The sequence below is a fragment of the Meriones unguiculatus genome, chromosome 1 (genome assembly GCF_030254825.1).
Source record: "Meriones unguiculatus strain TT.TT164.6M chromosome 1, Bangor_MerUng_6.1, whole genome shotgun sequence".
In the NCBI taxonomy this organism is placed as follows: domain Eukaryota; kingdom Metazoa; phylum Chordata; class Mammalia; order Rodentia; family Muridae; genus Meriones; species Meriones unguiculatus.
Window position 1 is genome coordinate 173,861,034 of NC_083349.1, and position 22,792 is coordinate 173,883,825.

The 22,792-nt window shown below is 39.6% G+C and overlaps 2 protein-coding genes across 4 annotated transcripts in view; both read right to left on the reverse strand.

Annotated features, from left to right (window-relative positions):
- Positions 1 to 5,385, reverse strand: part of Chek1 (checkpoint kinase 1) — a 28,189-nt gene extending 22,804 nt beyond the window's left edge. The window contains exons 1-5 of one of the 2 annotated variants that reach the window (XM_021638632.2): positions 5,216 to 5,385; positions 4,545 to 4,626; positions 2,723 to 2,946; positions 1,685 to 1,749; positions 1,529 to 1,598 (exon numbers count right to left, since the gene is read on the reverse strand). In XM_021638632.2, the coding sequence (XP_021494307.1) occupies positions 1,529 to 1,598; positions 1,685 to 1,749; positions 2,723 to 2,946; positions 4,545 to 4,609 (424 nt within the window). In that variant the 5' untranslated portion in view covers positions 4,610 to 4,626; positions 5,216 to 5,385. Of the gene's footprint in view, positions 1 to 1,528; positions 1,599 to 1,684; positions 1,750 to 2,722; positions 2,947 to 4,544; positions 5,036 to 5,215 lie in introns of those variants that run through there. The other variant, XM_060371648.1, reaches the window with a different exon arrangement.
- A 6,074-nt stretch (positions 5,386 to 11,459) lies between these two features.
- Positions 11,460 to 22,792, reverse strand: part of Stt3a (STT3 oligosaccharyltransferase complex catalytic subunit A) — a 32,417-nt gene continuing 21,084 nt past the window's right edge. For both annotated transcript variants that reach the window (XM_021638648.2, XM_021638649.2), the window contains exons 14-18: positions 21,679 to 21,795; positions 21,465 to 21,567; positions 13,768 to 13,956; positions 13,091 to 13,206; positions 11,460 to 11,997 (exon numbers count right to left, since the gene is read on the reverse strand). In XM_021638648.2, the coding sequence (XP_021494323.1) occupies positions 11,959 to 11,997; positions 13,091 to 13,206; positions 13,768 to 13,956; positions 21,465 to 21,567; positions 21,679 to 21,795 (564 nt within the window). In that variant the 3' untranslated portion in view covers positions 11,460 to 11,958. The remainder of the gene's footprint in view (positions 11,998 to 13,090; positions 13,207 to 13,767; positions 13,957 to 21,464; positions 21,568 to 21,678; positions 21,796 to 22,792) is intronic.

The window sequence follows — 22,792 nt, forward strand, 5'->3', positions numbered from 1 at the left end:
CCAAAAACAAGACAAATTGATATTGTAAAAATAATTGTATTGCTTTAAGCAATTTATAGATCCACAGTCACTATCAAAATTCCAATGACATTCTTCAAAGACCTAGCAAAACAATGCTAGTCCAGGAGCAAAACTAGAAATGTCATTAACACCTGATCTCAAATTACACTAAAGACCTACAAGTACATCACGACAAAGGCAGAAAAACATCACGACAAAACAGAAAACATAACCGAGGAGCCAGAAATAAACACACAGCTACAATCACCTGAAAAAGAATTTTCCCCTTCATTTATTTTTTGTTTGTTTGTTTGTTTGAAACAGGGTCTTTCTACGTTGTCTTGGCTGTCCTAGAAACTCACTATGTAGATCAGGCTGGCCTTGAACTCAGAGATCCACCTCTTTCTGCCTCCCAGGTGCTGGGATTAGAGGTATACATCATTTTTATTTTATGTGTATGGGTGCTTTGCCTGTATACCATGGAGGCCAAAAGGGCTTTGATCCTCTGGGAAGTAGAGTTACAGGTGGTTGTGAACACCTTGCGTGCTGGTAATTGGAACCCAGGGATCTTGGGGAAAGCAGCCAGTGTTCTTAACCTCTGACCCATCTCTCCTGCCTCTAACCCCAGCCACCTAATTTAACAAAGGGTCAAAACATACACTGGAAAAGGTCTGCATCATGAACACTATGGTGCTGGAAAAGTCAGATATGAAAGGATGACATTATGGAGATAACCTAGAACCCATGCACAGATGTAGCTCTTGGCAGTCTCCAAGTGGGTTCCCTAGTAAGGGGAACAGGGACTGTCTCTGACATGAACTCAGTGGCTGGTTCTTTGATCACCTCCCTGAGTGGGGAGCAGCCTTACCAGGCCACAGAAGAGGACAATGCAGGCAGTCCTGATGAGACCTGATAGGCTAGGGTCAGAGAGAAGGGGAAAAGGATCTCCCCTATCAGTGGACTTGGGGAGGGACATAGGAGATGAGGAAGAGAGGGTAGGATTAGGAGGGGCAAGGGAGGGGGCTATAGCTGGGATACAAAGTGAATAAACTGTAATAAAAAATAAAGTAATTTTAAAAAAAGGATGGCATTAAATCCATTTCTCATCCTTTGCACAAAATCACATGCAAATAGATCAAGGCCCTTAAGATGAGATCTTAAATTCTGAATAACTGCTGGAGAAAAACAAGCACTCACAAGACGTGGATAAGCACAGGCAAGGGAAGTATAGGACACAGCCAACAGGGTAACACAAAATCTTTTCCAATTATATATCTGACATGAGCTTGAGATCTATGTTTGCAGAACTCCAAACTTTAAACCAAAACACAAAGCATCCAATCAACAAGTAGTGGATGAAGTTAACAGTTCCCTGACAAAACACACAAAAACTTTTTTTAAAAGGCCAATGAATACTGGAAAAAAATGCTCAACATCTTCAGCCATCCAAGAGTTCAGAAATGTGAAAGCCTTGTTTGGGTCTATATGATTAACCTAAAATATAACATTAACAAAATGGTAATCTTACCCCTTTCATCCAAGAGAAGGTTTTCTGGTTTAATATCTCTGTGAGTTATTCCAATTCCATGCAGATAAACCTAGGTGGAAGGTTAAACAGTGGAATTTAGCAATTTACCTCATTTATGCTAATTTTAAACAAAGTGAAAGAGGCTATGGTACCTACCACCCCTGCCATGAGTTGATGGAAAAACCTCTGAGCATCTTGTTCCGGCATGCCTATGTCTGGCTCTGTAAGAAATAATTATTGATAGTATACTGAAAGACTGTAGTCAGGCATCAACCATATAGGATCTTAAATCTTTTCTCATTTATGCTTCTACTTAAGCAAACATAAACATCTACTAACAAAAAAAGAGTCAACTCCAAGAACAAATACATGAGTAAACATAACATCTTTGTACATGCTAAGTAGTAAAAACACCCTAACATCATATCAAAGTATTTTAATCTTATATTAACCCCAATGGACTTGATTTCCTTCAAAGTTTCCCCTACATCTTTTAAACACAAAGTTCAGGACCAGAAGACTAGGATTTGATTTTCAGCACTGACATGGCTTACAACCATCTGTCAGCTGCAGGGGATCCAGGGCCCTCTTCAGGCCTTTTAGAGCACCAGGCATGCCTCCATGGGCACCAGGCATGCCTCCATGGGCACCAGGCATACACATGGTACACAGAATACAAAACAGCCATAAAGTAAATAAGTTTTAACAGGTTCTATTTTTCCCAGTGTTTCAGTATGTCTGCCAACAGGGAAGTCTAGTAAATTTCATTACTTAACTGATTTAAGCCATAAAATTTTCACACTACAAAGTCAAGAATGCCTGACTTTTTATTCCAATTTTACTGCTGCATATCCAACTCTAGAATAAAATTAATTAAACAGCTATCTAACATTTAAAATACAGCTGAGATAGTTGGGTATGGCAGTGCACGCCCTTAATCCCAGCACCCAGGAGGCAGAGGCCTGAAGATCTCTGAGTTCAAGGCCAACCTGGTCTACAATGCTAGTTCCAGGACAGCCAAGACTACAGAGAAAACATGCCCCACCCCCCCCAAAAAAGTTACCAGCTGAGAATGTGGCTTAGTAGTGGACCAGCTGAAGGGCCTGTGCAAAGACCCTGTGTTTAATTTCCAGCAAAACACACACAACTTGAAAACTTGTTCAGTAAAACAATTTACCATAATCTTTTCCATACCTATTCTATCAAAAAGTTCTCCTCCACTACAGTACTCTAGGAACAGATACTGGATATTGCCTTCCCTCCTGTGGCCATAGAATTTTACTACGTTCTCATGATTTAGCATTTTATTGATGCAGATCTCTTTCTTAATATTTTCTGGACAGTCTATGGCCCGCTTCATGTCTACAATTTTCACTGCAACAGCTTCTTCAGTTATTCTATTCACAGCAAGCTGAACCCTTAAAGAGAGAAGAGAGAAAGTTACAACATTTTCACCTCAGAATTCTATTTCTCCTAAAACTTCAAAAGATTATTGACACATGCCTGCAATTCCAGCATTCTAAAGACAAAGGGTCCAAGTTCAAGGTCAGCCTGGGCAACAAAGAAACTCTCTCAAAAAAAAAAAAATCAGCAAGTGATGGTGACACTTGTCTTTTAGCAGAGCTCTTGGAGTTTGAGGCCAGCCAGGTACATAACGAGACACAGTCTCTAAAATAAATACATAATTTTAAACAGTCTCCATTTTTCCCAATTGGAGGGTTGGAGGGGGCAGCCTGGAGAAATGGCTGAGCAGTTAAGTGAACTTGCTTCAGACAGTACAATTGCCAGCACCCACAGGGTAGCTCTGTAATTAAAAAAATAACCATCTGTAATTCCAGTTCCCAGGGATCGCACACCTCCCTCTGGACCTCGTCAGAAAGACACACATGTAGTGCACGAACATGTAGGCGAACACTCATACATGTAAAATTTCATGAGAGGAAAAACTTCAAAAGGTTAAATGTAACACATTCCAAACTATTTTTCCTTCACTACTTTCTTCATCAAAGAAAATGAAATGGTTTCTGCCATATTATCGAAAGCAATGAAACAAAATATGAAGCACTACAGTTAATCTCCAAGAAAGTCATTACCTTGTGGATGGAAGTTATCTAGGAAGTGACTAACAATTTTTTAAAAGATAATAGCAATTCTAGATTACATCACATACATACATGGCGTAGTCACACAACATTACTGTACATCTATTAACCTCATGCATATATGCCTTCAGTAATATGTTAGCACCTCTGAGGTAAGTGCCACTAATTCTATCCTCAAATGAGGAAACAGGCACATAAAACTTGCTCAAGAACACAAACCACAACCAGGACCTGCTACTGTGTGAGGATCTGAAATTAGGCAGGATGCCTCCAGGGTCTTTTTCTTTTTTATGTCATTTAAATCTTAAAGACACAATGGTTTGTTAACAAGTAATTCTCTTATAAAAGAACATTTTATAAAAAAAAAGAAAAAAACAAACAAACAAAAAAAACCCTGGGTCAACTAACACAGTCTTGAAATATCTAGCTGGGAGGCTATAGTGTCCTAGAGTTCAAGGTTAACCTATGCAATTTAACAAGATTTTTATCTGAACAAAAACAAAACAAAGGAGAAATCTATTGTTCTTTTTCCAGGCCCAGCATGTGTGAAAGGAGGATCCGGTGTGGATATGTAACCTCACCTGCTAAGAGCCTTGACTACAAACCCAAATATCCATAGTCATTGAAATAAAGGATTTAAGCGTGTACTCAAACAACAGGTGGAAAACTAAAGCAAGCAAACGGGCCAGGTAAAATTTAAACCAGGGAGGCCATCAAGTTGAATAAGCAGATAAAAGCTGCCTGCTACCAGGCCTGATGACCTGAGTTCAGTCCTCCGACCCCTCAAGAGATCAAGTTCCTGCAAGACGCCCTCTGACCTCCACACGGGTGCGCACCGCACAGTGGCAGAACACAAACACACACACAAATGTAATAATAATTAAAAAAAAAAATTAATGAGGGTTCAAACTTACTCTCCATAGGCACCTTCTCCCAAAGTTTGCACCAAGTCCCAGTCTTCCACAAAAGGCACGGCCATGACTCCAAGCACTGCGGCTGTAAAATGCAGGATCCCAGAAAATGGGAGGAAGGAGTGTAAACGCTCATCACCTGCGATACCACGGAGCCATGGCTCTTGCCATGATTCTGCATGAATCTGGATTCCCCTTAGAGCTTATCCAGATTTGCCCAAGTCACAATACTAAATTTAAGCATTCTGCCCTGTATATCACAAATCCTGTTTCCACGGTTTTCCTCGGCCTTTATGCAACACTGGGCACTAGTTTGGCTCCGAGGTTGGGAGACAAAAGCTTCCTCCCGGGGAATGGCCCGGAAAGGTAGGAGTTGCGGGCAGGGCGCGGGGGAGGCGGTAGTAACTAGGGTAATTACTGCCAGATCAGCCCCTCCTCCCCCCGCTCACTTCCAATTCCCACCCTAACGGCACATGTAGCCAGCACCCGGAGGGAACGGGGCGGGGCCGAGCCGCCCGGACGAGCGGAAGGCACGGACCCTGGGCCGGAAAGGCGTGCGAACCCCGGAGAGCCCCAACTCTGAGCCCTTTACGCTCGGGAGGCGCGGGCAAGCGGCTCCAGCCGCGCTCCGGGCGGCCCTCCCAGCTCTCCCCTGGTCAGGACCACTCCCTCACCGTGCCGGTCCGCACGCAGCAGGACCTCCGAGGCCTCTGCTGGAGTCCTTCTCCACCTTTCGGGGCGCCCCTCTCGCCAAGCAGTCCTTTGCCAGCTACCACAGGAATCCAAATGCGGAGCTTTTCCCGCCAAAACTTGCTTGCGTCATGCTGTCGCAAACGCGCACACCTCTGCCGTAAAGCTGGCCGGCGCGCGTTGTCCTATCCCGGGCTCTGAAGATAAGCCGTTTCGGTAGACCGACCTAGCAGGGGGCCCTCCTAGTGCCTGAGCCTGCCGCTCCGCGTTCCTTACGAGTCCCTGTAAGACACAGGCTGACGATATTTGGAATTGACGACCGCCTTGGTGAGGATTGACCTGATTCCCTGGGTGAAATGGCATCGGGCGTGTGCCCCGCTGGACGCCTTACGTTGTTCCAGAGAGGCGCCGAAGCCTCCATCCAGACCGGGCATCAGTTGGGCCCTGGACAAAAGCATTGGGGTCCTTGCCCCTCTGAGCCTACAAAGGCTGCACCGTTAACTAGGTAAACCGACCAGCTCGTGACCTCGGAGACCCTGCCAGGAAGAGCTTGTGAGATTTAAACTAAGCGCCACAAAGTGCTCCGTAAACGCTAGATTGTGCCCCCCTTAGTATTCGAACTGAGAAGCCAGCAACTGCTGTTGGAATTAATTCTGTGGAAAAAAAAAAAAATGAAGGAAAGCAAGTGTGGTGGTGCATGCTTGTAAACCTAGAATTTGGAAAGCGTAAGCAGGAAAATCGCGAGTTCAAGGCAACCTGAGTTATACAGGGTTAGTCTTCTCAAATGAAAAACGAAATAGTTTTCTTTTTTAAATGACCACACTGCCACCCGTGTGAGACGGGGCAGTTTTGCCTACACAAGCTTCAAAACTAGTTCAACCTAACCTGTTTGTAGGAAGACCATTTGCTTAGCTTAGTTTTTTGTTGTTTTCAAGATAGGGTTTCTCTGTAGCTCTGGCTGTCCTGGAACTCACTTTGTAGACCAGGCTGTCCCTGAGCTCAGATAGGCAAGCCTCTGCCTCCCCAGTGCTGGGATTAAAGGCATACACCTCCACGCCCGGTTCTGCCTTTAAAAGCTAGGTTCACAAGAAAAGCCAGGCACTGGTGGTGGATGCATTTAATCCCAGCATTTGAGAGGCAGGGACAGCCTGGTCTAGAAAGCAAATTCCAGGACAGCTAAGGCTACACAGAGAAACCGTTTCAAAAAACATACATACATATAAGATAGCCAATCAGTTGCTCTCTTTCAAACAAACTGCGAGATGAAATCCCAGTCTAGGGAAGCTGAGGCAGGGGGAACTACTTCAGTTTGGTCAGCCTGAGCCAAAATGTGACCCTCTCTAAAAAAAGAGGTGGGCAGGTAAGCACAATAAATACGCACAATAGCAGAGTCCTTGCCAAGCATGCAAAAGGCCCATACGAAAGTGAGAAACGCCAATTCTAAGGGCCTGGGTACAAAATAACAAGGAAAAACTGAAACCCTATGCTGGCTACGCAAATGCTTTGCCAGTGAGCATCTCCAACTCCAAAAATTCTGTCAAAATTGAAGGTTGAAACACCTGCAAATGTCTATAAAGTTAAAAACCATGACATCAGTTGAGGATTCATGTGATGAAAACAATTTTTATATTATTTCCCATTTCTTCATAATTTCCTGTCTTTAAATTAATGAATATAAATACCTAGGAGATTCCTCTATTCCTGAATGAAATCAATGTCTTATCACTTGAAAAAGAATACAGATTCAGGCACAGTATCTGTGCTCTGCCTGGGGGAGGTATGTGTGTGTGTATGTATGACCATATACTGTGCATGTATGTATGTATGTCCTTATATGAGCCATTAGGCAGGTGGATACAGGAGGATCATCAGTTCAGGATCACGATGGCTATACTAGAAGTTCAAGGACAACTTAGGCTGATTAAAAGAAAACTGGCACAGAAGAGTAACTAAACAAATGGGGGGGCTCATGATAAAATTTACTAAAAATATCTACAAAGGAATAGCATTAAGAAGAGAGATGGCAGAACACTTGCCTACAATCACAGCACTTTGGAAGCAGATGCAGGAGAATAACGAATTCAAAGCCACCTTTAGCTGTACATTAAGTTTGAAGCCAACCTGGGCCATACAAGACTGTCTTTAAGGGGAGTGGGTGCCTAACAGCCTCTATTCCTGAGTATGAGAAAACTTTGGTTAAGTGAAAGCCTACTGAAGATAAAAGGTAACAAGCACAAAATAAAGACTTTGTAATCCCAAAGACACCAATGACAGTGCAGAAAAGTGCCTTGACTTGTATCGTGAGAAGCCCAGAAGACTCAAGTTGAAACGATGACAGCAGGCAACTCTGAACATGGAGTTCAAGTGGGGCAATCACAAGACTGCCAATGAAGCAGAGATCTCTGAACACCCTTCCTGTTGTATAACCAAGGAAGAGCTCTTCCCCAAAGCTGGTAGTATTTTGAGAGTCTAAATAAATGGTAGCTGAACTGTAGAGCAGACACACTAAAAGGTGTTGCTATCTGCCTAAAAACAGCAATTAAGTGTATGTACTGAGAGTTGAACCCACACGCTTTCTTCTAATTTACTCCAGAAAGGTGAAAGCTTGCCCAATATCTTGAATATGAGAACATATAAACCTTCAATCTTATGTACAAAAGGAAACCTAACACCAATATATTATGTATGGAAGAAAAAGGAAATCTAACACCAGTATCTGATCACAGTATACTGAAAAACACAAGCACACTATCCATAACCCTTTCTAATACCCAGTCTTAAAAAAATAAAATAAGCAGCCAGCCAGGAATTCGGAAAAGTCTTTAATTGGAAAGGGAGCAAAAGAATGGGAAGTCAGACAACCAAAGGGCTCTTAAGACTTCAGAAACACGAAAGTGGAAAAGAATTTGAAAATATGAAGTTCAAGATGTAGCTCACAAGAGTGGTAGCTAGGATGTGGAGGGCCCTGGGTTTAAATACACACACGCACATGGTGGGGGTCAATGAATGAGTGAAAACGCAGCTGAGGAAATTTCCCCAGAGATGGAAGATAGAAGATCAACTAAGAAATTTTTGGAAAACTGACTCAGAAAGCCCCACATTCACATAACTTTATCATGGGACTGGGGAGTTGATTCAGCAGTTAAGACCAATGCCTGGGGCTGGACAGTTGGCTCAGAGATTAAGAGCACTGTCCGCTCTTCCCAGAGGTTCTGAGTTCAATTCCCAACAACCACATGGTAGCTAATAACCATCTATAACGAGATTTGGTGCCCTCTTCTGGTATGCGGGTGTACATGCAGACAGAACACTGTACACATAATAAATCTTAAAAAAAAAAAAAAAAAAAGGCCAGGCGTGGTGTTGCATGCCTGTAATCCCAGCACTCCAGGAGGCAGAGGCAGGCAGATTGCTGTGAGTTTGAGGCCAGTCGAGGGTACATAGAGAAACCCTGTCTCAAAAAAACCAAAAAAAAAAAAAAGACCAATGGCTATTCTTCCAAACATGGCAGCTCACAACTGTCTGTAACTCCAGTTCCAGGGATCTGATATCTGGATTTCTCTGTGATTTCTTCTGGATTCTGTGGTCACCAGGCATGCACAATGCACACATACATATATGCAGTTAAAAACACCCACCAAACACAAAAAAATATTTAAAGTGTCATACTTTGTTGCCTAAAATTTAAGAGTTTTAATTAGCCTTTTTAGAAAAAGTTGAAGTAATCTATATAACACAGTGTTTTGTTTTGTTTAAAAAAAACAAAAACAGAGAAACATGACTATGCACACATGAAAATCCAGAGTACCCAGCATAGTGGATACCCACAATGAGGATGCAACAAGAGATCTGGAGCAAAAAACAGACAAATACTCATCCTAATAACTGCATTTCTCAACAGTAGGAAAATGGGCCAGTGCTTTTAAGTTACTAAATAGCGCCAGTCTGGAAATGCTATATCCGGCTACGCACTGAGTATGAAATAGAAGAGGTCCAAAAATGTATTCCCCGTACACACTAAGAATATACTTAGAAATGGCCAATCAATGAAAATGGCAAAAGATTAATAAATACAAGAGTGAAGTAATACAACTCAACAAACCTGAAGAGTTAATTCAAGCTGAAAAATTGAAGACATTCTTAAATGTAAACTCAATACAATCAGGTATGGTGGCATATACCTCTAATCGCAGCACTTGGCAGGTAGAGGAAGAAGAATTGGGAATTCAAAGCCAGCCCTAGCTATAAAATATCCTGTCTCAACAAAGTCAAAATTGATTAATGTATGTGTCTGATCATATTAGGAGAAAATAGACACAAATGAGGGAGGATTGGCTAGGGAAATGAGAGGGTAGGAAAAATTTATACCAAGTACCAAAACATTAAGATTTCTCCTTTAAAAAGTTATATAGGAAAAATAGTAACTAGCTGGCTGTAGTGGCCCACACCTGTAATCCAACATCTAGGTCTACCTCTAGGCAGGAAGATTAAGAGTAGAAAGCTAGCCTCATTTTTACCTTGAGTTCAAAGCCACCCTGAGCTACATGAAACTGTCTTAAAACAAACAACAAGAAAATACACCAAAATTAACACATTTTAACTGAGAATAGCCAGAAGGTTAAAGGTAATCACAACTATAACAGATGATAGTAAAAATGGTGTCACAAAATATAACAGTAGTTTTCAACCTTCCTAATACTGCAATACTTTAATATAGTTCCTCATGTTGTGGTGACCCCCAATTACAAAGTTCATTGCTACTTCATTACTGTAATTTGGCTGTTATGAATCACAATGTAAATCTTTTTTGAGATAGAGGTTTGTAAAAGAGGACACAATACACACTTCTATCAGTTGAAAATCACTGATAGAAGGGACAGTGAAAAGGTAGTAACTCCTGTTTCCACCCCAAATCAATGTTACCTCAAAGTATAACACCAAAACATAACAAAGCAAGTTTCTAATGATCAGGCAGGAGGCAACAGTGGGAGGTTCAGCAGAGCTGGAAGTAGAGTCTGGGAGGGGTCGGTGTATGGGTGCACATGTGTGTGATGAAATTTTTTAGATGGAATTTTTTTTTTACACTAAGTGGACTATAACTGAAAATGTAATCAATTTAAAAAAGAAATCTGTGTAGAATAGAAAATATCAAGATCTCAGGAGTCACAACAATATAAAAAAGGGTTATCCCATTTCTATTATAGAGAAAGCTTACTAATAACTTATAATATTAATCATATGGTAAGTCTCAGATTAACCTTTCCAACTAGGCAGTAATTCTGTATATAAATCAAGTAATATATTTACATATAGGAAATCAAATCTTCTGTGAAATCTAAATTTCAAGAACAGTTAATATACACAGTAGATAAACTGGTTTAAATGAGAGGCCCTTAGGTATCTAAGTACACCTAAGCATATGTGTGCATTGAGTGCCCCTGTGACTATCTAAAAGTCGTATGACTCCTTTTGTTTTCTTAAATAGAAACACTAAGTTTTTAAGATGGTTTATATATTAGTGATTATGTCCTATGTTGTAAAATACATGGAATGTCCTATTGTACAGGACAGAAAGCTGTTTATCCTGACACGAAGTATCTATGGGATCTCTGTGCTTTTAAGTTCAAAAGTTTAAAGTCTCTTTTTTTGCAGTCAGACTGGCAATGATCCCAAAGCACCTACTAACAGCAATGCTTCCCACTTCCTATTTAGTAAGGGCTTCAAAACCAGGTAATCAAGCCTCAAGTGGTATATGAACACAGCATACTGAAACTAAGAAAAACAGAAGTTCACAGTGGGCAACCCCAAGAGACTTAGTCATTCTAGAGAAAATGAGCAAAGAGCCTGTTTACTGTGTTTTAGGTTTAGTGAAGTACGGAATACCTAAATTTCATATGGGTACACACAATTAATTACGCCTGATTCCAGAAACATCTACTGATCATCAGCCTCTATACATGATGCTGGAGGAGTGTGTTCCTCTCAGATTGATATGTTTCAATGAGTCTTAAGAACTACTGGACTAGTCATATTTGGTTCATACTTCTGATTAAAAAATAAAAACCCTCACTTGTTTGAAAGAATGCTAGAAAGATCAGGAATACCTAGCAACTTTCTGTCCTTATAAAGCCGAAGAACTTTTAAAGAAATACACGTTGAGAACACAGACATAACAGTAAGAAGCTGTCTTTTTTGCCCAGAAATAGCACTCCTCTGGTCCCGGAAACATTTATTCATTTGATAAAAATTTATTAAGCACCCATTATATGCAAAGCATTGTACCGGGGTGCTACAAAAAAAAAGTGTGACAAAGTCATTTATATTTGTAGAACCAGAGCTAGTCCTTGAGTTTGCTGACAGAAGAGAGAAAGAACGCTCCTGTTTGGTTGGTTCATCTGGGGATCTAGAGCGTGAATACGGGCTTTCATCCGTTCACTTCTGTGATCCTCATATCAGCCAATTGAAGTCAAAACAAATAAGGCACATTTAAAAAAAATCCCCCCCCCTTTAATTGACCAAAATAAAGCCATAACATTCCATTTGGTAACCTGCTTAGAATTATAAAACTCATTTCATTTGGCCCAGCCCATACTGTCCAGGGCAAAACTTCCAGACAATTCTAATCCCATCCGGCTCTGTTCTTATAAACTGCATATAAAAAAAAAGGATCTTCGGCGTCCTCAATTTGACGCACTCAGTGCGAAGCATTTAGGCCACAATGTGACATTTATGTCCTTGACAAGCCTCGATTATCCAGGTCTTTTACCTGCAACATAAAGACATCAGTTTAGTATTTACCAAAAATTCAACTTTGGAGAGAGTTCCTAGTTCCACAGTAAGCAGAAAGGAGTAACAGTAGACGGTTGCCCATTCTGCATGTGAATAAATAAGCATGAGATAAAGCCTACAACCCTCAACCTATTTCTTTTGTTTTGTTTCCTCAAGACACGGTTTCTCTTCAGCCCTGGCTGTCCTGGACCTCGGTTTGTGGACCAGGCTGGCCTTGAACTCACAGAGATATGCCTGCCTCTGCCTCCCAAGTGCAGGGATTAAAGGCATTGTGCCGGCATGTGCCACCATGTCCGGCCCTCAAGCTATTTCAAACCCTTTTCAAACCCTACCTGGATCAGTCTTGCTGCAACAAGTACAGTGGCCACACCTACAATACTACCATTCCAGAAGCTGAAGAAATAGAATCTGAGTTTAAATTCAACCTTGCATATACAATAATTTTATAGCCAGCCTGGATAGCATCTTGAGACCCTATCCTAAAAACCATGAGGGGGAAAAAATGTACTAGTCTGGCAACATGGCTCAGAGGGTAATCCTGATAAATTGATTTTGATATCCAGGATACACACAATGAAAGAAGTGACCTCTCTAAGCTGTCCGCTGACCTTTTCTATGGCATACATATGTAGGCCTCCCCCCCATATAAAATGTAATAAAAAAATATTTCTTTTAAATAAAACAAGAAATATTTAAATATTTAAATATTCTTTTTAAAAAAAGTTGCTATAACAACTGCCAACTGGGATGTCTCCTCTCTAAGAAGAAATCAAAATATAATTAGTAATATTTTGGGCTGGTCAAATGATTTAACAGATAAAGATGCCGTACAGGTTCATCAGACCTGAATTCAATCTCTGGAACCACTACAAAGCTAAAGAGAATCAACTCCACAAAGGTGTATAAATAAACACACACACACACACACACACACTATTAATACTTCAAGTGAATAACAAGCTACTTTGAGAGCAGGGACTGTTGAAAAATGTCCCTTTTTGGAAAACTGCACACTAGATCACACCTGCACACATAAGAGCCGCTTTCTGAGATCCACAGCATCTACTCACCTTGTATATCCTGACCAGCCAATGTTCTGTGGTATATGCTTCCTCCAGAACATCAAGCTCAAAGTCTTTATTACCAATCTCAGCATTTCGGACACGGTCAAAGCCTGGTGGACGCTCTAAAATCAACATCAAAAAAAAAAAAAAAAAAAAAAAAAAAAAAAAAAAGAAAAGAAAAGAAAGAAATAAGCTGCACTTCATCAACTGCATTGATTATTATTCCTAAAGCTGCACTTTGACTAGAGTCTGCAAGAAAGAGCATACGATAGAAATGGCAAATAAAAGTTCCAACTTAAGTCCTATCCAATGTGATGATCTCTACAAGGTGACTTTCAAGGCTCTCTATTCCTGAAGACTGTTATCCAAAGACCTAACACTAGTAACTTTTCCAAGGATCAAGACTTGTATATATCACAGAAGTTTTCCTGGATGCAGAAAGAAAACTAAGACAGACAAGATTTAAAAGCAGACTGAGTTTAAATCCTATCATGTGATATTAGCTAGTTCAGTAACCTGTTGGTTATTTCCAGATCCTCATATATAAACTGACATTAACATTAGTTTCTATCTTCTAGGTTGCTGTAAAGACTAAATGGGTTAAAAAAAACTAAGAGCAGAGGCTGGAAAACACAGTATTATGTTAGCTGTCACTATTGTTGTTAGCATTATGAATCACTCACTGGCTTCTGTGTAGACCTGCCCAAAGCGGTAGTAACACATTTTGTACATAAGGCAGTTGAGCAGCACTGGAGAACCCTCACGATCCACACGGAATTCCCCAGTTGGAGTATAGTAGTCATTCTCTTTGATATGTCTTCCTGTCTCTGTGCTTCCTCCAATCCGGACCATCCAAAGAAACTTGTTGATATCTAGAGGAAAAAAGGAACAGATGGCTGCATCAAAAAGGCTGCTGGATCTCAATAACTCAATGAAAACATCATTATTTCTAAAAAATGTCCATCATCCTTTCCTATTAAGATATGCTATCATGTAACTGTAAAAGCAGGAAATAAAGCCAGGCTGTGGTAGTTCACATCTTTAATCCCAGAACTCGGGAGGCAGAAGTAGGCCGTCTCTTTGAGGTTAAGGCTGGTCATGTCTACAAAATGAGTTCCAGGAAAGCCAAGGCTGCATAGAAAAACCCTTCCCCCCCCCAAAAAAAAAGGGGGGGCAGGGAGAAATGTTTTGTTTAATGGATAAACAAAGCATCTCCTAAAAATAAAAACTTTTATTAGAAATAATATATTAACAGCTGAAATTATATGCTATTGGTCCAGTCTTAAACCACACTGAAAGTATTCCTAGAAATTACACAAGGCTGAATTACTGCAATCAGTAGCAGGTAGCCACATATATGTAAATAAGCACTTGAAGTATGATTAATAGCAATTTGAGGTGCTGTAAGGTGGAAACTAGGCACAATGGTGACTGTCTATGATCCCATCACAGGGTGGCTGAGTTTTGTGCAGTCAAGGCCAGCCTGAGCTACATAACATCAATCTTATATATAAAAGAACTGTACTATGTTCAAATATTTAATTTTAAGCCTTCATAGCATTCAATAAAAAGTAAAAGTGGAAGCCAGGCATAGTGGCACATGCCTTTAACCCTATTAACTTGGAAGAGGCAGTTTAAGGCTACCCAGAACCACTTAGTGAGTTCCAAGCCAGCTACACAGTGAGCTTCTCTTAGAGGAAAACAACAACAACAACAACAACAAAATTTTACATTAAGACCAATGAAAACACAGTATGATATGTCCAAGAAGAAATGAAACTTTTCTAAAAGCAACAGAAGATTTATATGCAAAGACCTGTTAATTGCTTTGGAAAATATTATCTTGCCTATGCTTGTAATTTCAGCACAGCAGAAGCTAAATTAAGGGTAGATGATGAAAAGTTCAAGGCCAACCTAGGCAATATCTTAAAAGCCCAAGTCATGAGCATTTTTGGTTTGGGTTTTGTTTTCATGGCAATAGTAACTCATGATCAAGCACATGCTGGTCTGAAATTCACAGCCTCCTGCTTCAGCATGTGGAATGCTAGGATTATAGTCATAGGCATATTCCACCATTACCCTACTGATTTTTATAACAGAACCAAGAAAATATAAGAAAAATGACTAAAGATTAAAGGTGAGTTGAGGATGAAGGAATCAGCAAATGAAACTACATCAAATACCACTGAGATTCTCTTTTGGCACATATTAGTGTGGGGGTGGAATTTTTTAAATGCAAAAAAGTATTCACAAACAGACTCAGCTGAAATGTTGAGTAAATGACAAAATTAACAGCACAACAATAATAATCACTCTCAAAACTTTCAGAACTCCTACTAATACAGATTAATAACAGTCTTGAGGAATAAATCAGATACAGGGAAATAAATAAATATTATCTTTCATGACTGTCACATGCATATTTTCATAGAGTTAGATATTGAACATTCTGAATTACTTTTAATGATTAGTATTTTATTGTAAAAGAAAAAAAGTAAGTCTTGTTCCCACAGTTATTTAATTGTCAAATGACCATTCTTTCAAACATTCAAAAATATGATATCATCTCCTGTTGGAGGTTAGTCTGGTGTTTGTATTTTGACAGTAATTACTGGCTCTCAAGATCTGGTAACTACCCTGTCTTTGTGTAAACCTGCCTAAGACATTATTCCTGACTGGTTAACTAAAAAGGCCTGTCCCTGCGCAGGGCTAAAGTTCTCAGGCTTTGGGGACAGGAGAACCTCCGGAAGGAGAAAGAGAGGAGGAAGCCACAATGGAAAAGGAACTACTTAGGCCAGGAAAGTGTTTCCAAAAGTGGTGTGGAAAGGAGTGATCCAGATGAAGGATAAGCAAGTATCTTTGGATTATGGATTTGGAAGGTAACCCAGACAGGCATGGTTAAGGCAGAGGGCATGGGATGGAGCTGGAAGAGATGAGATACTGAAGGTGGAATGTCTGCACAGCAATTATGAAATCTAACAGGTGTCTGTTTTGATTTAATTATGACAGCAGATAAATATTTATAGGGCTATTAATAACCATTATTAGCCTGATACCATTTTATTATTTATGACAACAATCTCCAAAGAAAGTTCGTGGTTTTTTTCCATTTTTCTGAATAAATCTTTCTTTATGTATGATTAGCTATTAAGCAGCAACCTGACATGAAATCTGATTTTTCACCACGTTCTTAGTCCTACATAAACAAGTTAAAACAATTCTATCACCATTACAAACATGTCCAAATAAATAGGACACACACAGGAGCATACAAAAAATGTAGAGTAACTGAGAATCGCAGACACAGCTACAGGAATTATACACGGATGCTACCATTGTAGAGATCTCTTTGTTCTACTTAAACTTAACAATATGCATACCCTGGAAACTAGAAATTCCACTCTTTGGTACATATGTTCATCAAAATATATAGGGGACTAGGGAGGTGGCTCAGTCAGTTAAGTGCCTGCCATGCAAACTAATGACCTAAATTCAGATCCTAAACAATCCATTTTAAAAAAGGCTAATGGGGCTGGGGATTGTGGGACACCTTTAATCCCAGCAGATGCAGTGGCAGGTAGATCTCTGTGAGTTCAAGGTCAGCCTGGTCTACAAAGCAAGTCCAGGACAGCCAGGGCTCTGTTACACAGAGTAACAAAAAAAAAAAAAAAAAAAAACAACCTCAATGTGGTAACACATGTCTACAGTCTAGAAAGAGGGATGTAGACAGCATAGCATAAGATTAACAAGTTAAAACTATCCACAACAGAATGAAGTATATCATACATCATATGGATTCTTTCAGCAACTAGCTGAATTACATGGTTGAAGTAAATCTATATGAGCAGCTGACAGACTCTCTTTTTATTGGGTTATCTGTTATTGTTCTGTATTACAGGAGCCTGGAAAGATGGCTCAGCAGTAAGAGCTCTGGCTATTCTTCCAGAGGACCTGGGTTCGATTCCCAGTAACAACATGGTAGTTCACAATCATCTCTAACTCTGCTACCAGAGGAGGCAAGACCCTCTTCTGCCCTCCATACACAGCAGATATCCAAGTGGTACACAGACATGCACAAAAAAAAAACAAAACAAAAAAAAAAACGCCCATACACATAAAATAAAATATTGTCCTGTATTAGGTAAATTTGCTTAACAACAAATCTGCCGAGACTGAGCAAGTTAAAAAAGAATACATGTAGAATTCTCAGGTCAAGAACTGACAAAACTGAACAGGTACAGGTATATAACAAACTTCAGCAAATCCATGTCAAGTAAGTATCAATAATTCTGGTTTTAAGAAAAAACATGTAAGTCCAGATCAAAGGCACCCTTCCTTAGGCAAGTAGAGTAGATCTTGCAATGGACACTAGTAACAATCTGGGTGGTATGTGGGTGTGTTTTTCTGTGAAAACTCTATAAACTGTAGACTTAACAATATTTCTACATGTTAAAAACAGACTTAATTGAGAGCTAGACCAACGGCTCAGCAATTAAGAACACTGGCTGCTCTCTGAGAGGATCTAGGGTTCAATTTCCAGGACCACATAAGAGCTCACAACCAATGGTAACTGCAGTCCTAGAGGATCTGATGCCCTCTTCTGGCCTCTGTGAGCACTCTATCACTTAACTGATTAAAAAAAAAAATTATGTGGTTGGGCATGGTTATGTGCCTTTAATCCTATCATGAGGGAGGCAGAAACAGATGGATCTCTGAATTCAAGGTCAGGCTGGTCTACACAGTGAGCTCCAGGACAGTCAGAACCACAGAGGAAAACCTTGTCTCAAAAATAAATAAAAACAAGTGTGTGTAGGGCAATATCATATTGATGTCCTACTCTACCATTCTCTGCCTTACTCCCATGTGACAGGGTCTCACTGGAACTTGGAGGTATACTAGCAAGCCCAGAAATCATCCCATCATCAGCCCAGTAAAACTAAAGTGACCAAGCAAGGCATTTTACTTAGTTTCTGAGGATTTGAACTCAGGTCCTCATACTTGAAGCTAGTACTCTTATCTGCTGAGCTATCTCAACTACTAACAATTTCTAAAGAATAATTAATGTGAGCTGGCTCGGGGAAGGGGTTGCTGGTTGGGGTAGCTGTGCAAGCCTGGAGACCTAAGTTCAAGCCCTACAACCTATGTAAAGATGGGAAAAGAATGGATGGTACAAAGTTGTCCTTAGGTCGTCACGTGTATGCCATGACACATGCATTCTCACACACTTCATGGTCATTAGCACACAAGTAATACATAAACAAATATAACAATGTGTAAGTACATTTAGTGGAGATTACTTTTTTATTAAACATATAATAATTTGTTTGCTTTTTTGAGACAAAGTCTTACTATGTAGCTCAGGCTGACCTCAATGTTGTTGAGGCTGATCTTAAACTCCTGATCCTTTTGCTTCCACTCCTAAATGCCGGGATTCTAGACAAGCACCACTGTGCCTAGTCTGTTTTTATTAACAATTCAGAAGAAGCAGAAAGGTATTTCCAATTAAGGTCTGGACATGATAAACAGTAAACAAAAGTCTTTCTTTTTTTTTTTTTTTCAATGCAGTTTATTCAGGAACCTTGAACAATCATCTGACCCTGGGGAAAGCCAGCCCACAGCTTAAATAGCCTCTGGGTAGCCAACCCCAGCGTGCCACGCAAAAGTATTTCTTAAGGTTTATTTTTCAAGACATTGTTTTAAAACTCATCAAAAACAGCTGGGATATTTTAGATGCAAACAAAATTACTAATTCCCAACCTTGAGCTTTGCCATATCTATTTGTTGGAGTAAATGCAAAACCACTGCTGTTATCAAACACTCAAAGGCAAGTTAGTTAAACCATCTTAATGTAAGCAATATATCTAAGAAGCACCTTCACAAACAGTGAAGAGACTGTAAAAATCAAGCAGCAGTGGTGCAATCACTCCAAACAGACCAGAAATTGCTGGATTCAATCTCACCTATAAGAGACTAGATAAAATTAGGAAACAGCTGGGTGTGGCGGGACACGCCTTAATACCTGCATTTGGGAGGCAGGGGCAGGTGGATCTCTTGAGTTTGAGGACAGCCTGGTCTACACTGTGGCCAGATTACACAGTCAGGTCTTGTCTCTGAGAGCTCCTATATATTTTGTTTGTTTTGTTTTAAGACAGGGTCTCTCTACATAGTCCTGGCAGTCCCAGACCTCGCTATGTGCTAGGATTAAAGGCAAGCATCACCACAGTCAGCCATCCCCCATATATATTTCAATAATGAAATACCCCACCGCCTCTTTCTATATGCCAAAGAAATTAAAAATAACTCATTTCTTACTTTACTAACAGTACAATAAAACTAGTTTTCCTAACAGGTAAATACTCAGTATGACTAGAAGAATAATTAATAGCAAATCTAAACCCTAGTCATGTAATTCATAGTGAACATACATTTAGAACAGCAATACACATAAAGGAAAAAAAAAGATATGTATATATTTTATATAAATATTTTACATATGTAATATTACATACATATTTTTATTTTTAAAATCCATTAAACTCCCAAACATGGTGGTGAACACCATTAATTCTAGCACTTGGTGGGCAGAGGAAGTTGGGTCACCCTAAGATGGAGGTCTGAGAAACCAGGGTATACAACATCCTGGCTACATAGAAAGTCTCTGTCCAAAAATTAAATAAAAAAAAAAAAAAAAAAAAACAGGAAAGTAAAAAAGAAAGAAAGAAAATCTTAAGGCTGCAGTCGGTAAAGTGCTTGCTGAATTCAATGCCCAACACCTATATAAAAGCTGGACACCTAATTATAATTCCAATACTAGGGCTTTGAGACTGGGAAATCCCTAAGGACTCACAGCCCAGCTAGCCCCACAACTGGCCAAGTCCCAGGTCACAGTGAAAGACCAATCAACTTGCAATTGCATACCCACACACAAATACAAAATAAAATTAAACAAAAACAAAAAACAAATATGGTTTGGTTTTTTTTTTTTTTTTTTTTTTTTTTCAATTTTTTGAGACAGGGTTTCTCTGTGTAACCTTGGCTGTCCTGGACTCACTCTGTAAACCAGGCTGGCCTCGAACTAACAGAGATCTGCCTGCCTCTGATTCCCAAGTGCTAGAATTAAAGGTGTGTACCACCACTGCCAGGCTAAAATAGTCTTATTTAAAATAAAATAGGAACATCTTTAAAAAGCAGCCATAGGACTGGGTTTGTAGCAGCACACTGCATAGAAGCAGCCACATATTCAGAGAAAATTAACATAGAAATACAATGTACTCACTAGCTATAAGAAAGAAAATACTTGAGATAGGACAGAATGTAACCACAATATTGATTGAGCAGTGACTACAGTCATGATTTCAAAACACCTACCTAGACTTAATCAAAAGTTGCAAATTAACTATACTAAAAACAATGAAAAGAGGAGCAATTTGAGGTGAAGAGTAAAACAGTTCAAGTGTAAGAAGTTGATAGTGGACCAGTGGCTCAACATTTAAGGTACTTGCTTCCAAGCTAATGACCTAAATTCAATCCCTAGTACCCCCAAAGTGGAAATGAACCAACTCCTACAAGCTATCTTCTGACCTCCAGACTATGAGATACATGCATCCCCCAACACACACACATAAATGAATGTAATAAATCAACTTTTAAAAGACACTGAAATAGCACAATTAAAACTAACCAACCCCAGAACAACAGGAATTTTAAAACATAAAGATTTGAGAATAAACTGGGAGCAGTGGAGCAAGCCTGTAATTCCAGCACTCAGGGAGGCAAAGGTGGATCTGTGAGTTTAAGGCTAGCCTGGTCTACAAAGTGAGTCCACGACAATCAAGGCTACACAGAGAAACCCTGTCTCAACCGAAAACAAAACAAGATTTGAGAGCATAACTTGGTGAAGCGCTTGCCTAGCACATGTGAGCTCAACGAATCAATCCCCAGCACTGCAGAAAACCCTAAGACAGAAGACAGGAGCTACCACTTCTGGGGACTCACATTAAAGTGCTTATTTAAGTTTAGGGCCATGAGACCAACCACTTATTTTAAACCTCAAGAATTGTTTAACTTTTAAAAACATAAACAGTTATTATTAACCTTAAGTGTTGTGAAAGGTACTTTTACTTTGTATACACACACACACACACACCTCTAATTCTTTTCGTTAAAAAGAGAGAAAATAAAGACAGATGGTGCCAGCCTGTAGCTCTAGCAACAGGGAGGGAGAAGCAGGAAGCTCCGTCGTTCAAAGTCATCCTCATGGACACAGTAAGTTCAAGACCAACCTGAGTCACATGAGACTTAAATAAATAAAACAGCAATCGATTCATTAACTTTCCAGGAATCTATGCCCTGCAGCTAGAAATAGTATCAATCATATTACCATCAGAAGAATACCCAGTGAGGCCTCCAAAAATGACAAGCACATAGCTGACATCAAGCTCCCTCATGATCTCATAGGCTTTTTCTTCCGTGGATGCCATTGCCTAGAAAAATAAAGGTAGAATTCTCAAAATCTCAAGTCCACCTTCTCTCCTAGTGACACACTTCCCAAGAGACCTTAGATATCAGACACTTAAAGGAACGCTTTACCTTACCTGCCCTACTCGAGAAATATGAGTATTATTCCATGTGTTATTGTCCACTAAAATTGTCCGATTTGCCATTGCAGTAATTTGGTAACCGTAATCCCACCATGACATGACCTTTGCATCCTAAAACAAGAATGAAAATAGTATAATATTTAGCCAGGCACGTTGGCATATCCCTGTAATACCAGTACTTGGATAGCAAAGACAGACGGATCTCTGTGAGTTCGAGGCCACACTGGTCTACAAAGTGAGTCCCCGACAGCCACAGATACACAGAGAAACCCTATCTTAAAAAACACTAAAGAGAAGTAAGACATCTTTGATAGCAAGTAAGACTTTGCCTAATTAATCAATATCCTTACCAAGTAATGTATGGCTAACAAGAAAATATAGTTGGGGTACCTGCTCCTCCATTTATATACTGTATATATATATATAGTTTATATATATATATATATTTTATATATATAGTCATAAAATAATTTAACTTATGTACAATCCAACATTGCCAAATACCTTAATTCCACATCACTGAAACAATGGATTAAGAGATGCAGTAGTGTCATCAGGTAATATAAAGTCTTCTTTTTATACAAGGTCTCAACATGTAGACTAGGCTGGCCTCAAACTTGTTCACTTGCCTCTGCATCCTCAAGGCTGGGAATAAAGGCAGAATGGGCCAACTTTCCTGGTTTGTCATTAGGTAATTTTTAATAAATGCCCCTTAATAACATTATAAAATCAGTTATTACAATGGTAAAAGGGAAAGCACAAACCTCAATATATGATGGCAAGGATTAAAAGATTCTTACTTTGGGAGCTGAGCATAGAGTTCAGTTAAGCTACTCTATCCCACTAGTTCTCAACCTTCCTAATGCTGTGACCCTTTAATATAGTTCCTTATGTTGTAGTGACCCCAACCATAAAATTATTTTCACTGCTACTTTATAACTGTAATCTTGCTACTATTATGAATCATAATGCAAACATTTGTAGAGATAGATGTTTGCCAAAGAGGGAGTGTCTCACAGGTTGAGACCTGCTACTTGAGAAGAAACCGCAACAGAGATTGGTCTTTAAAGCTCATTAAAAACTAAGTTTTTAAATTTCTAACTTTTCT